This window comes from Cydia amplana, chromosome 12 (assembly GCF_948474715.1).
Source record: "Cydia amplana chromosome 12, ilCydAmpl1.1, whole genome shotgun sequence".
NCBI classification, from domain to species: domain Eukaryota; kingdom Metazoa; phylum Arthropoda; class Insecta; order Lepidoptera; family Tortricidae; genus Cydia; species Cydia amplana.
In genome coordinates, this window is record NC_086080.1 from 15,725,608 (window position 1) to 15,739,953 (window position 14,346).

General features: G+C 35.6%; 1 protein-coding gene and 1 non-coding gene across 2 annotated transcripts in view; both read left to right on the forward strand.

Annotated features, from left to right (window-relative positions):
* LOC134653126 (kinesin-like protein KIF12) overlaps positions 1–14,346 on the forward strand; it is a 61,701-nt gene that overhangs the window by 16,020 nt on the left and 31,335 nt on the right. Inside the window, exons 4-6 of the mRNA XM_063508430.1 lie at positions 2,553–2,636; positions 6,065–6,212; positions 6,689–6,820. Coding sequence (XP_063364500.1) covers positions 2,553–2,636; positions 6,065–6,212; positions 6,689–6,820 — 364 coding nt within the window. The remainder of the gene's footprint in view (positions 1–2,552; positions 2,637–6,064; positions 6,213–6,688; positions 6,821–14,346) is intronic.
* On the forward strand, positions 7,428–7,499 carry Trnap-ugg (transfer RNA proline (anticodon UGG)). Its single transcript has one exon. It is a non-coding gene; the product is annotated as a tRNA-Pro (tRNA).

Genomic DNA, 14,346 nt, shown 5'->3' on the forward strand with positions numbered 1-14,346 from the left:
AAGGATTTTAGGATTATGCAGCTCAAACACCGTCCTCGAAACGTGAGCAGTAAATTTCTAAACTTATTTATTATAGTAAACAATAACGACCAGTGATGGGTAAAAAAAATAAAATTGGTGTAGGTATCTGACGCTAAAAATACCTTCATAAGAACTTTAAAAATATTAGCTTGTTACAAGAAATTTTATGTTAATAACTTAGATTTTTGTTTTTTTTTTTGTACAAAAATTGATTCCCTATTTTATGTTGTTTTATGGATAATACGATTACATTGTTTTTTAAAAGTATAAGATTATGGATTAATATGTGTTTGATATCTTCATATATTAATTTTCTGTAGATAATAGTAGTTTATGCAACAGTGATATAATAAGGGTTCTTAAAATTCAAGGGTCGAAGTTACAAAACGAGACGTAGTCGAGTTTTGTAAAAAAAGACCCGAGAATTTTAAGAACCAATTATGAGCTGTTGCATACATTACTTTTTCTATGACAGCTGCAGCAAAAAAAAAAGAGTTATTATTAAAAAAAAGAGTTATTATTTAAAAAAAATTGAGTTATTATTTAAAAAAAAAAGAGTTATTATTGTAAATGAAAACATACCTCTTTCAATCAAGATGATCGGAACTTGTATCTTTAAAAAAAATAAAGCAGTTGTATTATACTCATAAGACAAATCATTCAAATGACATTGCTTTAGATATCACTGTCAGTCATTTAATTGACACATTTAAGTGCTGGAGTAGAAAAAGTGAATAAATTAATGTAGATACTACCCTCGAAATATGACATTGCCACTTAAAATCTTTTTACCAAGTGTCCCCAAATCTGGAAGACTTGATCCCTTCGGTTTAGACATCTGATTACCGGAAATACAACTTCAAAGCATGGAAGATGCAATATATATATGTTTGCTGTGTATTTTCCAAATTATAGATGCATTGCTAATAGCGATCCGAGTTATATAATCAATGAGAATCTGGTATGGGGAGACATGGTAAAAATATGTTTACCATGTGTCCCAAGAACCAGGGTCACTTGATCCCCCTAGGATCAAGGCTCCCGACCAGGGGTAAACAAGTCTCCCTTACATAGGGGACACATGGTAAAAGTCAACAGTATGGGTTTTCATTAAATAATGATCTAATTTATTGCACAAATCTGTTCTAATTCAAACTATTAATGAAGAGATAAATTCTGAGTCGTATGGTCTATAAAGTTTTTCAATACTACAAATAGTTAAGAAAATGTATGCTAAAAACAAAAGGGGTGATCAACCCTCCCCAGTTTCCCTAAATTTAAAATATGTCACCAACCTTATTCAGTCTTAATCTGGTTGAAATTAAATTGGATTATCAGTCTGTAATGTACGCTCGCATTTACTTACGTCTGAACGTATACTATCGCCGGTATTGTTAACAGATAATGTAATAAAACATCTATTAGATTAGACACACACTGGTGATCCAATTTTTGAAGTGAAAACTTCTTTAGCGGCGCTGGGCACTTTTTGAGGTGGGGAAAAAATGATAAACTCGAGACAGCGTAAGGCGATCACGTGACCGTAAGGTGGCCACTCATAATTTAAATGGCATTTAAATCAATAAAGAAAAACTCAATGTTATTTGACATTTATGTTGCGGACTCCTTTTCAAGACTCTTTACCTATGTTCAAATAATTTGACGTTGTCATGGCAGTATGTAAATAAACATGTCAATGAAAAAGTGTGATCTTATTTGAGAATGATAATAATATATAATAAATAAATAGAATAACTCCGCTAAACGTATGTATCGTGTTACCGGGCGTCGGTAGCATAGTGAGGTGAGTTTTCACTTCTATCGGCACTCCCGGAGTGCAACCGTTGTTAGGGTTCCGTAGCCAAATGGCAAAAAACGGAACCCTTATAGATTCGTCATGTCTGTCTGTCTGTCTGTCTGTCTGTCTGTCCGTCTGTCCGTCTGTCCGTCTGTCCGTCTGTCTGTCCGTCCGTATGTCACAGCCACTTTTCTCCGAAACTATAAGAACTATACTGTTGAAACTTGGTAAGTAGATGTATTCTGTGAACCGCATTAAGATTTTCATACAAAAATAGAAAAAAAACAACAATTTTTTGGGGTTCCCCATACTTCGAACTGAAACTCAAAAATTTTTTTTTCATCAAACCCATACGTGTGGGGTATCTATGGATAGGTCTTCAAAAATGATATTGAGGTTTCTAATATCATTTTTTTCTAAACTGAATAGTTTGCGCGAGAGACACTTCCAAAGTGGTAAAATGTGTGTCCCCCCCCCTGTAACTTCTAAAATAAGAGAATGATAAAACTAAAAAAAATATATGATGTACATTACCATGTAAACTTCCACCGAAAATTGGTTTGAACGAGATCTAGTAAGTAGTTTTTTTTAATACGTCATAAATCGCCTAAATACGGACCCTTCATGGGCGAGTCCGACTCGCACTTGGCCGCTTTTTTACATCTACCTACTTTCTACTCAATTGAAACTTCAATAGTCCATCCTAATCACCATGGTCTTGTTTCAGTGGCAGCAGGGCCGGCAGCCTGGACCGGAGCTCCCGGGGCTCCAGCACCACCCTTAACTCGGACGAAGACAACATCAACGTCGTAGTCAGGTAAACCATACGGTTACAGTATTAAGTGCCTACTAATAATCCAAATGTACATATGTGTATGTGAACATATTTTATAGTTTTTTCAAATTCCTAACTTGAAAACCTAAATTATTAAGTACTTAAAAACTGTAAGGGTTATCACAGAGATTGATGGTCAATGACAGATACATCTGAATTATGAATACCTATTGTCCAGAACGAAACCCGCTTCAGGAATTAGGTAAAAGGTAGGCACTTATATTTTGAAAATCATATTTTTTGGTTCAAAAATTGGGTTAGTATCATATAGTTAAAAACGCAGGTCGTCTACAGCACAGTACAAGAACAGTAGTGAATCTTCATAGAAATGTGCCGCTGCCGGCTTGAATGTGTGCGTGCGCGCCGGGCGCTGTGTACGCACGCGCTGCCACGCACACATTCGCATAATATACGGGGGAATACGGTGGCGACAGTGTGGGCCGTACCGCGACTGTAATCGCGCGCATTCGAGTACGCTCGCATTTGCCTGCTCTTACCGGCCTTAATTTATACCACATTTATGAATTGATAGAACATTTCATTATATTATATAAATAGAAATCTAGTGCTACTCATAATACGCAAATAATATTTAACTAAAAATAAAAGTGACAACCCTAAGCGCCAATGCAAGAGTAGGTAAATAACTTGCCGAGCGGCCTTAGATTCACTACTGTTCTTAGTGTACTGTGTCTACAGCGTCAACTCGCCTAAAAATCATTTGGGCAAATTTGCAGATAGTCTAAAACGTAAACGGTCCATGAAGCAACTGACGACCTGCGTTTTTGACTATATGATACTAACCCGAAAAAATTTACTAATTTAAACAATTAGATCAGATATAGGTCATATAGGTAGGTACATATGGACAATTTAAAGAGTAATTTTCCTTTCTTTTTCCTTTAAACGACCCACACGTTGGAAGGTGTTAAATGTAAACAATGCATTAGTTCAATTGAAACTATTATTTTCGGAATTGATATTTGTCCTCGACATTATACATTTCCCTTGATAATATCAAACCACCCACCATTTGTTTGTCTAGCCCTTGTCTTCAACCTAAAGCTGCTAAAGTCAAGTGGAAGGCCAAACTAAACACGCTAAATAATCGCAAATTGCAGGTGAAAAACCTTTTCCATAGAACAAGAACAAGGAAAGACGAACAAAGACGGTTAGAATGGTCACCGAATATTAACGGCGGCTGTTGACACAGACTTCGCATTAAAGTAATCGATTTTCATTTGAATGAAACCATGTTTGTGACGTTGCATTGTGGAAGAAGAGTTACAAAAGAAAAGTGGTAGCGGCATGTTCAATTAGCTTCATAGTCTTCATACATGACTTTTTTTTCTTTTTTTTAATCATTATTTATATCGTTTTAACACCGGAAAAATAAAAATACTTTTATAAAAATTGCCATTATTTTATTAAAAAATATTAAAATGTTGAAAAATTTTGAGCGGTTGAAACGCTCGTAATTTTTGGCGAGAATTCGACGCGCGTGATGACGTCACGCAGCTCTTTTGCATGCAACTGACGTATGCCGTTTATTGCTACTCAGATAATAATGCCATTCCTTTCACTCTTGGTTGGTCTTAACTTAACAACTTGTTGAAACGATTGACGTCACGTGACGTTTCTACCAATGGCGTAGCGTTTCCCTCACTAGCTTCACGCGGGCAAATTTTTGTACTTTTTATTTATTATTTTAGGCATTTAAATGATAATTCAATAACGGAAAATGCATTTGTAACATGATATAACGGTAACAAACATCGTAATAAAAAACATTTCGTTCAAATATAGCTGGTCAACCAAATCTTGTCAGTAAAAAAAGGCGCGAAATTCAAATTTTCTATGGGACGATATTCCTTTCGCGCCTACATTTTTCAAATTTGCCGCCTTTTTCTACTGTCAAGATCTGGTTGACCAAGTATATAAACTTTGCATGAGGCCTATAGGCGAACCAAGCGGACTCTGCACAATTAATTGCAAAGACAGGGTGGTGAAGGATCACCGTAAACGTGAATTTACTATGAAAATGTTACGTTATAAGGTCCCAATAATGCCGACAATGCATAAGGCGACAATAATGTCGTTGGCGCTTACGCCATTATTAACGATGCTCCGATATATATACAATGCCGTGCGACGCTGTGCGGTGTAAGCGCCATCGACAATAAGGTCCCTTTTCATAGATAATGCCCCAAATTATGACGTTTGACAAAGTTTTAATAACAAAACTTCCGTGAGACAAAAGACATAGTAAATATATTAAAAACGGGTCACGGGGCGCGGAGAGCTGCGGCCCGCAGTCTGCGCCGGTCCGTCACCGTAAACGCAAGCTCCTGATGACACTTCTCGGTACGAAGTGAAACATGTCGAGCGTTTTTTGACAAAGTTGGTGCAGAACGGACTTTAATGAGGTGGCTCGGATATTACCTACCTACTATTTTTTTTACTTTACGGTACCTACGTTATTTACAAAAACTCTGCATCCTATAATCCTCCGTCATACTATTTTTGATACTCATAAGCTCATGTATTTGTGTGTTTCTTGCAAATTCGCCTATGACTTGTACCATGAACCCAAAGCCGCATACCATACATCGGCGAACACTGTAATTATTTATATTGGATTGTGTCACAGCATGACAGCACGCCCGAAGTGGTTGACAAACTGTCATGGACGCCATGGTGGATTCTATAATCCACAATTTTACTTGTTTCATGAGAAACTTTGTACCTATAAAAACACTTTAACAGTGTAAGATACCATTAAAAGTAGGCAAAAGTTTGCATTAAATACATTACAAATAGCTCAAACGTCTATGTTTTTTATGTAGGTAGTCTACGACCTCTGTTATAAGCTTATAAGTTCTAATTTACCTGAACATACTCATACTCATAATCATTTGCGCTGTTGGTAGGTAAAGCAAAACAGGACACGACCGGGATTTGAACCCGGGACCGGGAGGTTGTTGATAAATACTTGGAAATTTTTAAATCTTACAATATGGATTAATCAGACAACAAGGTCTAGGTCTAGTAAGGAAAGCTATGTCCGTGTTTGATCCAGACATTTTTCTACTGGCTGGTGGTTTCAGGATGAAAATCAAGCGGCATGATGGTCTAGCGGTATGATTCTCGCTTTGGGTGGAAAGGTCCCGGGTTCAAATCCCGGTCGTGCCCTGTTTTGCATTTCATCGTAAAAAAAGTAGGCACGAGTGCATTTCCTAATTGCGTCTAATGACGTTTTTAACCTTAAAAACGTCATTAGAAACGTAAAACGTAATCGCTGTCAGAAATACCTATTTCTGACAGCGATTAGGAGTACCTACTGAATCATAACGATTTCCAACCATCGTCCAACACAGCAGCCATTTTTAAAACCTAAGCTTTTCTTTCAGAGTTCGTCCCCTCAACCACAAGGAGCGTGCGCGCCAAGAGCGTGACATGCTGGAATTCCCCGGCAAGGGACAAGTCATCTGCCATAACCCGGGACAGAAGTCCAAGGTGTTTTCGTACAATGTGGTCTTCGAGCCTGCAGCTACTCAGGTGAGAAGGAATACCTATCATCTTGAATCTTTGATTTTCTTTTTGATGTGCAATCATCGTAGAAAACTATACAAAATATACTATTTTAAACTTGTTTTGAAGCTAAATCTCGTTTCCAGAGACATAGCCAATGTAGTTGATACTTATAGCCAGGGGTGCGAAACTCCTCGCTTCGAGCAAACTCGGCTCCGTTCGGTTCAGCATTGCTCCGAGCAATTATTAGGGTTGGCACTTGACGTCCCTTTGCGAGCACGACCACACATAAGATAATTACTTGAATTTTGACAACTCTAAATAGCCGAAAGGAATAGTGCCATATATTAGAAATGGAGAGCATGATTCGACCCTGAACCGCTGTCAAACTTCGGTTTTGTAGGTAGTTTCCTTTCTGTACGGTAGTACTATTATTTATTCTGTGCTATATCATCAAATGTAGGGCTGTTTTAGCATTTAACATTGTTGTTTATATTTCCCAGGAGGACGTCCTGGAGTACTCCGGTGTGAAGCGGCTCTTAGAGATGGCAGTCGAAGGGTTTTCCTGCACCGCCTTCTGCTACGGGCAGACAGGCAGCGGCAAGACGCACACTCTGACCGGCCCACCGGGCTTGGTAAGATCATTTTAAGCTGGAATAAGTTTAATTGTTTAACTAATATTAAAATTTATTTTTTTATTCGGTAGACTGAAATGACAGTTCATAGTATGAACATAAAATGTCATTTCATACTAAGAATTGTCATTTTAGTCTATTAAAAAATAGACTTTAGGTGCTTTGTTTTTAGGGTTCCGTACCCAAACCAAAGGTTTACGACTGAAACCTTATTAGTAAACTTATTTAGGGTTACCTTACGCACGAAGTTAGGATTTCAAAATAAGTATTTCCTGGATGATACTTAAAGAACCCTTAACCCTTGTATTGTGGATTTTAAACAATACAATTTTGTCTGGCAAATTAAGACACCTGGGACTTCATACTTAAACACATCGCTTTCATTATTTAGGCACACTTTTCTGTGATTTCATACGTAGTACTTAAAATGTACTGTACAATTATTACGCAATTAAAGCCATACGTTATTGCAGTCAAACTATGAGTCATAAAATAATGATGATCTGTAGGTACAGTACAGACGTAAAACAAAGGTGTATAAATTTACACAAATGTTCGAAACAACCTTTATGGATTGTGCTGAAGATTTATAAAATGAAAACCGAGCGGCATGATGGTCTAGCGGTATGATTATCGCTTTGGGTGTGAGAGGTCCCGGGTTCAAATCCCGGTCGTGCCCTGTTTTGCTGGAATACGCACTACCCTGAAAAATGTGGATACTGATTTATTTAAAATGCGAAGAAATCATCCTACCTCTAAATACTGACAGTGATAGAGGTATCGGTGGGCTATTCTGCAAGTATCTTCACCTCTTTTGCAATACACTTGCCCCTGTCACTGCGGCGCTCGCCCTATATTTTCACGTGTTACAAGTTTCTTTGCCCTACTAGTGTAACATACATATGTCGTATATCACGCTTGTCACCTGAAGGATATTTTAACAGCTCACAGACAATACACTAAACAAATGAAACCGACAAATTTACTTTCCCAAATCACAATCCGACACCCGAAATCTTTTCACGAAGCCCCCACTCAACTTTGCCGCTTTCTACACAATAATAAAGTTTAAATTAGTTTGAATTTCAAAGGTAGTTACGACACTGAACTACCCTCGATTATTTATGTATGGGCGCTGATTACGTAGCGTGACGCTGCGGCCATTTATCTGTGTCCTTTGGCGCATGGTCATTATTCAAATCGTGTGATGGACGTGGACATTTAACGTCACGTGTTGCACTAAAATCTTTTGTGTCGTGTATAACATATAGGCCATTGTTGAAGGAGTAGGTACCTAATTCACGGATGGGGTCCTGATTTATTTGGAAATGGTCATTATTGGTAATAGTTGTAGATAAACATGATGATATAAGAACCGACAGGATCCTATTATCTATCTATCGACAAATATATTTGCTTTGATATTTTTCCCTGGAGGGCGATTCGAATTTAACAATATGTTATGCATTTGATACGACCTTGACGATCGTCTCCACGCACGACTTTCACTTCATTTCGCATGCACCAATCAGCGTGAGCTATCTTTAGGGTCATATTAAAATATTATCAAAACCGTAACAAATTCTAATAATGCGCTGGTGGATAATGCGCTGGTGGCCTAGCGGTAAGAGCGTGCGACTTGCAATCCGGAGGTCGCGGGTTCGAACCCCGGCTCGTACCAATGAGTTTTTCGGAACTTATGTATAAAATATCATTTGATATTTACCAGTCGCTTTTCGGTGAAGGAAAACATCGTGAGGAAACCGGACTAATCCCAATACGGGCCTAGTTTATATACCCTCTGGGTTGGAAGGTCAGATGGCAGTCGCTTTCGTAAAAACTAGTGCCCACGCCAATTACTGGGATTAGTTGCCAAGCGGACCCCAGGCTCCCATGAGCCGTGGCAAAACGCCGGGACAACGCGAGGAAGATGATGATGTAACAAATTCTCAAATCTGAATCAGGTTCCTGTAATATAATTATGTTACCGCCGCTGAGGTGAAAACTTGTGTGGGTCCGTATTTCTATTGTAGTCTTTCGCTTGCTTGGGGTTCAAAATCAGCACTCGCAGCGAAAACCAACTTTGCTAATTTAGCTATCTTCAATTTGCATGCGATGTAGGTTCCTTATATTCCATTATTATTTATTAGTTACCTAATATAGGTACATAGGTGTACTCGTGTAGGTATTTCGTCACTTTTTAGCCATAAAAGTTCATTATCTCGCCCGCCAACATCCATAATCATATAATATTATCGGTGCTTATATTAATGACATTTGAAATTAATGGAAATCACATTTAAGTACCTACCTAATTATCCTAAAAAATATAGAATTCATACACAACACGGCGGCGTCACAAACTGAATTCTTAAAATGACTAAAATAATTGAGTAGTAGGTAGATTTAACAGCACTATTCAAAAGCTATTTGGCCGCAATCTGACGATGGAATCTAAAATTGTCCCCGTTAGTTACTACCCATCATCGATCGGCGTAGGTACAAAACTGGTTGTGTACTCGTGTAGGTATTTCGTCACTTTTTAGACCTATGTGAACTTGGCACCCGACCTTGACCAATTTTTTATTTATATTTTTTTTCTTATAGTATTTTGTTTGTAGTTGATTGTAGTTAAAAGGATTTTATTTGTAGTTGCCCCAAAAAAAAGTTATGGGGGTGAGAAAAATCCCAGCACCCCACTTTTGAAATCTTATGCTTTAATTGTTGATCCTGGCTTAGAATCGTTTGTAGTTGATTGTAGTTCTTTTATTTTTATTTGTACTAGCCAATTATCTCCAAAAAATAAAAAAATAAAAAAAAGCCTTATGAGCCCGTTGATGTCTTTTCCCGATAAAGAGCTTTTTGGTGAAATTAAACACGAGAGCGCGTTTATGTCTTTTACAAGGAAAGGACAAACGGTCCGTTGTACCAAACCGTCAGTCACCCTTAAAGTATTCTCTTAAAGTTATAATATAATGGTAATTACACACCATCACTACTAAGTGACGTTGAACAGTCTGTCAAGTGTGAATGCTGCAACTGACCCTAAGTATGATAAAACTTGATAAATCCCACACTGTGTTGATTGATTATGGGTAAAATCGTTTATACTGTTTGTAGTTATTTGTAAATCTTTTAATTTCATTAGTTGTTGCCAAACTAAACGACTAAACTTTGTTTTAATTTCACTATGAGAGCTTTTTCAGGATAATTTAATAATATTTGAAAAACTTGGAAAATCGTAAACGTTTATGATGGATTCTGGTTCAGAATCGTTTGTAGTTATTTGTAGTTCTTTTTATTTCATTTGTAGTTGCCAAACAACCCCACAAAAATCGATTCGATTTCACTATGAGAGCTCTTCTCATGACAATTCAATAATATTTGAATAACTTGGAAAATCGTACACGTTTATGATTAATTCTTGTTCACAATCGTTCGTAGTTATTTGTAGTTCTTTTCATTTCATTTGTAGTCGCCAAATAACCCCACAAAATTCAATTCGATTTCACTATGAGAGCTTTTCTCATGACAATTCAATAATATGTGAAAAACTTGGAAAATCGTAAACGTTTATGATGGATTCCAGTTCAGAATAGTGTGTAGTTATTTGTAGTTCTGTTCATTTCATTTGTGGTTGCGAAACAACCCCACAAAAATTGATTCGATTTCACTACGATAGTTTTCTCATGACAATTCAATAATATTTGAAAAACTTGGAAAATCGTTGACGTTTATGATGTATTCCGGTTCAGAATCGTTTGTAGTTATTTATAGTTCTTTTCATTTCATTTGTAGTCGCCAAACAACCCCACAAAATTCGATTCGATTTCACTATGAGAGCTTTTCTCATGACAATTCAATAATATTAGAAAAACTTGGAAAATCGTAAACGTTTATGACGGATTCTGGTTCAGAATCGTTTGTAGTTATTTGTAGTTCTTTTCTATTCATTTATAGTTGCCAACCAACCCAACAAAAATCGATTCGATTTCACTATGAGAGCTTTTCTCATGACAATTCAATAATATGTGAAAAACTTGGAAAATCCTAAACATTTATGATGTATACCGGTTCAGAATGGTTTGTAGTTATTTGTAGTTCTTTTCATTTCGTTTGTAGTTGCCAAACAACCCCACAAAAATCGATTCGATTTTACTACGAGAGGTTTTCTCATGACAATTCAATAATATTTGAAAAACTGAGAAAACCGTAAACGTTTATGATGGATTCAGGTTCAGAATCGTTTGTAGTTATTTGTAGTTCTTTTTATTTCATTTGTAGCTGCCAAACAACCCCACAAAATTCGATTCGATTTCACTATGAGAGCTTTTCCCATGACAATTCAATAATATTAGAAAAACATGGAAAATCGTAAACGTTAATGATGGATTCTGGTTCAGAATCGTTTGTAGTTATTTGTAGTTCTTTTCATTTCATTTGTAGCTGCCAAACAACCCCACAAAAATCGATTCGATTTTACCACGAGAGCTTTTCTCATGACAATTCAATAATATTTGAAAAACTTGGAAAATCGTTAACGTTTATGATGAATTCCGGTTCAGAATCGTCTGTAGTTATTTGTAGTTCATTTCATTTCATTTGTAGTTGCCAAACAAAACCACAAAATTCAATTCGATTTCACTATGAGAGCTTTTCTCATGACAATTCAATAATTTGTGAAAAACTTGGAAAATCATAAACATTTATGATGGATTCTGGTTCAGAATAGTGTGTAGTTATTTGTAGTTGTTTTCATTTCATTTGTAGTTGCCAAACAACCCCAAAAAAATTGATTCGATTTCACTACGATAGTTTTCTCATGACAATTCAATAATATGTGAAAATTTTGGAATATCGTAAATGTTTATGATGGATTCTGGTTCAGAATCGTTTGTAGTTATTTGTAGTTCCTTTCATTTCATTTGTAGTTGCCAAACAACCCCACAAAAATCGATTCGATTTTACTATTAGAGCTTTTCTCATGACAATTCAATAATATTTGAAAAACTTGGAAAATCGTTAAAGTTTATGATGGATTCTGGTTCGGAATCGTTTGTAGTTATTTGTAGTTCTTTTCGTTTCATTTGTAGTTGTCAAACAACCCAAAAAAAATCGATTCGATTTCACTACGAGAGCTTTACTCGTGACAATTCAATAATATTTGAAAAACTTGGAAAATCGTTAACGTTTATGATGGATTCTGGTTCAGAATCGTTTGTAGTTATTTGTAGTTCTTTTCATTTCATTTATAGTTGCCAAACAACCCCACAAAAATCGATTCGATTTCACTATGAGAGCTTTTCTCATGACAATTTAATAATATGTGAAAAACTTGGAAAATCGTAAACGTTTATGATGGATTCTGGTTCAGAATCGTTTGTAGTTATTTGTAGTTCTTTTCATTTCATTTGTAGTTGCCAAACAACCCCACAAAAATTGATTCGATTTCACTACGATAGTTTTCTCATGACAATTCAATAATATGTGAAAAATTTGGAAAATCGTAAATGTTTATGATGGATTCTAGTTCAGAATCGTTTGTAGTTATTTGTAGTTCTTTTCGTTTCATTTGTAGTTGTCAAAAAACCCAAAAAAAACGATTCGATTTCAATACGAGAGCTTTTCTTATGACAATTTAATAATATTTGAAAAACTTAGAAAATCGTTGACGTTAATGATGTATTCCGGTTCAGAATCGTTTGTAGTTATTTGTAGTTTTTTCATTTCATTTGTAGTCACCAACCAACCCAACAAAAATCGATTCGATTTCACTATGAGAGCTTTTCTCATGACAATTCAATAATATGTGAAAAACTTGGAAAATCCTAAACATTTATGATGTATTCCGGTTCAGAATGGTTTGTAGTTATTTGTAGTTCTTTTCATTTCATTTGTAGTTGCCAAACAACCCCACAAAAATCGATTCGATTTTACTACGAGAGGTTTTCTCATGACAATTCAATAATATTTGAAAAACTGAGAAAACCGTAAACGTTTATGATGGATTCAGGTTCAGAATAGTTTGTAGTTATTTGTAGTTCTTTTCATTTCATTTGTAGTTGCCAAACAACCCCACAAAATTCGATTCGATTTCACTATGAGAGCTTTTCCCATGACAATTCAATAATATTAGAAAAACATGGAAAATCGTAAACGTTAATGATGGATTCTGGTTCAGAATCGTTTGTACTTATTTGTAGTTCTTTTCATTTCATTTGTAGTTGCCAAACAACCCCACAAAAATCGATTCGATTTTACCACGAGAGCTTTTCTCATGATAATTCAATAATATTTGAAAAACTTGGAAAATCGTTAACGTTTATGATGTATTCCGGTTCAGAATCGTTTGTAGTTATTTGTAGTTCTTTTCATTTCATTTGTAGTTGCCAAACAACCCCACAAAATTCAATTCGATTTCACTATGAGAGCTTTTCTCATGACAATTCAATAATATGTGAAAAACTTGGAAAATCATAAACGTTTATGATGGATTCTGGTTCAGAATAGTGTGTAGTTATTTGTAGTTATTTTAATTTCATTTGTAGTTGCCAAACAACCCCAAAAAAATTGATTCGATTTCACTACGATAGTTTTCTCATGACAATTCAATAATATGTGAAAAATTTGGAAAATCGTAAATGTTTATGATGGATTCTGGTTCAGAATCGTTTGTAGTTATTTGTAGTTCCTTTCATTTCATTTGTAGTTGCCAAACAACCCCACAAAAATCGATTCGATTTTACTATGAGAGCTTTTCTCATGACAATTCAATAATATTTGAAAAACTTGGAAAATCGTAAACGTTTATGATGGATTCCGGTTCAGAATAGTGTGTAGTTATTTGTAGTTCATTTCATTTCATTTGTAGTTGCGAAACAACCCCACAAAAATTGATTCGATTTCACTACGATAGTTTTCTCATGACAATTCAATAATATTTGAAAAACTTGGAAAATCGTTGACGTTTATGATGTATTCCGGTTCAGAATCGTTTGTAGTTATTTGTAGTTCTTTTCATTTCATTTGTAGTCGTTAAACAAACCCACAAAATTCGATTCGATTTCACTATGAGAGCTTTTCTCATGACAATTCAATAATATTAGAAAAACTTGGACAATCATAAACGTTTATGACGGATTCTGGTTCAGAATCGTTTGTAGTTATTTGTAGTTCTTTTCTATTCATTTATAGTTGCCAACCAACCCAACAAAAATCGATTCGATTTCACTATGAGAGCTTTTCTCATGACAATTCAATAATATGTGAAAAACTTGGAAAATCCTAAACATTTATGATGTATTCCGGTTCAGAATGGTTTGTAGTTATTTGTAGTTCTTTTCATTTCATTTGTAGTTGCCAAGCAACCCCACAAAAATCGATTCGATTTTACTACGAGAGGTTTTCTCAAAACAATTCAATAATATTTGAAAAACTGAGAAAACCGTAAACGTTTATGATGGATTCAGGTTCAGAATAGTTTGTAGTTATTTGTAGTTCTTTCCATTTCATTTGTAGTTGCCAAA